This window comes from Passer montanus, unplaced genomic scaffold (genome assembly GCF_014805655.1).
Source record: "Passer montanus isolate IOZ18808 unplaced genomic scaffold, ASM1480565v1 scaffold338, whole genome shotgun sequence".
NCBI classification, from domain to species: domain Eukaryota; kingdom Metazoa; phylum Chordata; class Aves; order Passeriformes; family Passeridae; genus Passer; species Passer montanus.
Genome location: NW_024368130.1, coordinates 34,746 through 36,003, shown reverse-complemented (window position 1 = coordinate 36,003; position 1,258 = coordinate 34,746). Strand labels below are relative to the sequence as shown.

Below are 1,258 nucleotides of genomic sequence, written 5' to 3'. Positions count from 1 at the left end.
CCCAAATTCCCCCAGACCCCCAAATCCTCCCCAAATTCCCCCCCAAACCCCTGCCCCCCTCCCCAGCGTCCCCAGGAAGGAGCGGCCGCAGGCGCGGGGACCACGGGGGACACTTTTATTGCCGGGGGGACGTTGGGGACATCGTGGGGACATCGTGGGGACATCGCGGGGACATCGTGGGGACATCGCGGGTGGCTGTCCCTTGGCTGGGGACATCGTGGGGACATCGTGGGGACATCGTTGGGGACGTTGGGTCACGACGGCTCAGTCCGTGGGTCTGGGGACATCGGGGACATCAGGGATCTTGGGGACATTGGGGACATCATTGGGGACGTTGGGAGCGTTGGGGACACGTTGGGGACGTTGGGGACGTTGGGTCACGACGCTCAGTCCGCGGGTTTGGAGACGTTGGGGACATTGGGAACGTTGGGGACATCATTGGGGACGTTGGGGACATCCGGGGGGACGTTGGGGACATCGTGGGGACATCGTGGGGACATCGTTGGGGACGTTGGGTCACGACGGCTCAGTCCGTGGGTCTGGGGACATCGGGGACATCAGGGATCTTGGGGACATTGGGGACATCATTGGGGACATTGGGGACGTTGGGGACACGTTGGGGACATTGGGGACGTTGGGGATGTTGGGTCACGATGCTCAGTCCGCGGGTTTGCAGACGTTGGGGACACGTTGGGGACACGGGGACGCGGCGCGTCTCAGTCTTTGATGGCGACGAGCGGGTCCCGCGTCCCTCGGGGACCTTGGGGACATCGAGCTGGGACGGTGCCGGCGCCTCGGGCTCGGTGACATCATCGGTGACATCACTGGTGACATCGCGCTGCGACGTGCGGGGCCGGGGCGTTGGGGACATCGTGGGGACGTTGGGGACTCTGAGTCACGAGGTGTCTCAGCCCCTCAGGTTGGGGACGTTGGGGACATCAGGCCAGGATGTCCCTTGGAGGGAGTTTGGGACATTGGGGACATCATTGGGGACATTGGGGACATCATTGGGGACATTGGGGACATCATTGGGGGCACTGGGGACATCATTGGGGACGTCACTGGGGACATCAAGCCACATCGTGCCTCGGTCCCCCTCGTCGGGGACATTGGGGGTGACACCCACAGTGGGGGGGGAGGGGACACAATTTTTTGGGGCGGCTTTGCCAAAAACGCAGAGCCCGAGGCTGGGGGAGGTGACAGGGACGGTGACAAGGGACAGGGACAGCAGGGGGGGAGGGGGCACAGGCTCCCGGGG

The 1,258-nt window shown here is 64.5% G+C and overlaps 1 protein-coding gene across 1 annotated transcript in view; it reads right to left on the bottom strand.

Annotated features, from left to right (window-relative positions):
• LOC120505249 (elastin-like) overlaps positions 1–1,258 on the bottom strand; it is a 6,640-nt gene that overhangs the window by 3,453 nt on the left and 1,929 nt on the right. The window contains exon 2 of the mRNA XM_039715560.1: positions 679–890. Within this exon, the coding sequence (XP_039571494.1) occupies positions 679–890 (212 nt within the window). The remainder of the gene's footprint in view (positions 1–678; positions 891–1,258) is intronic.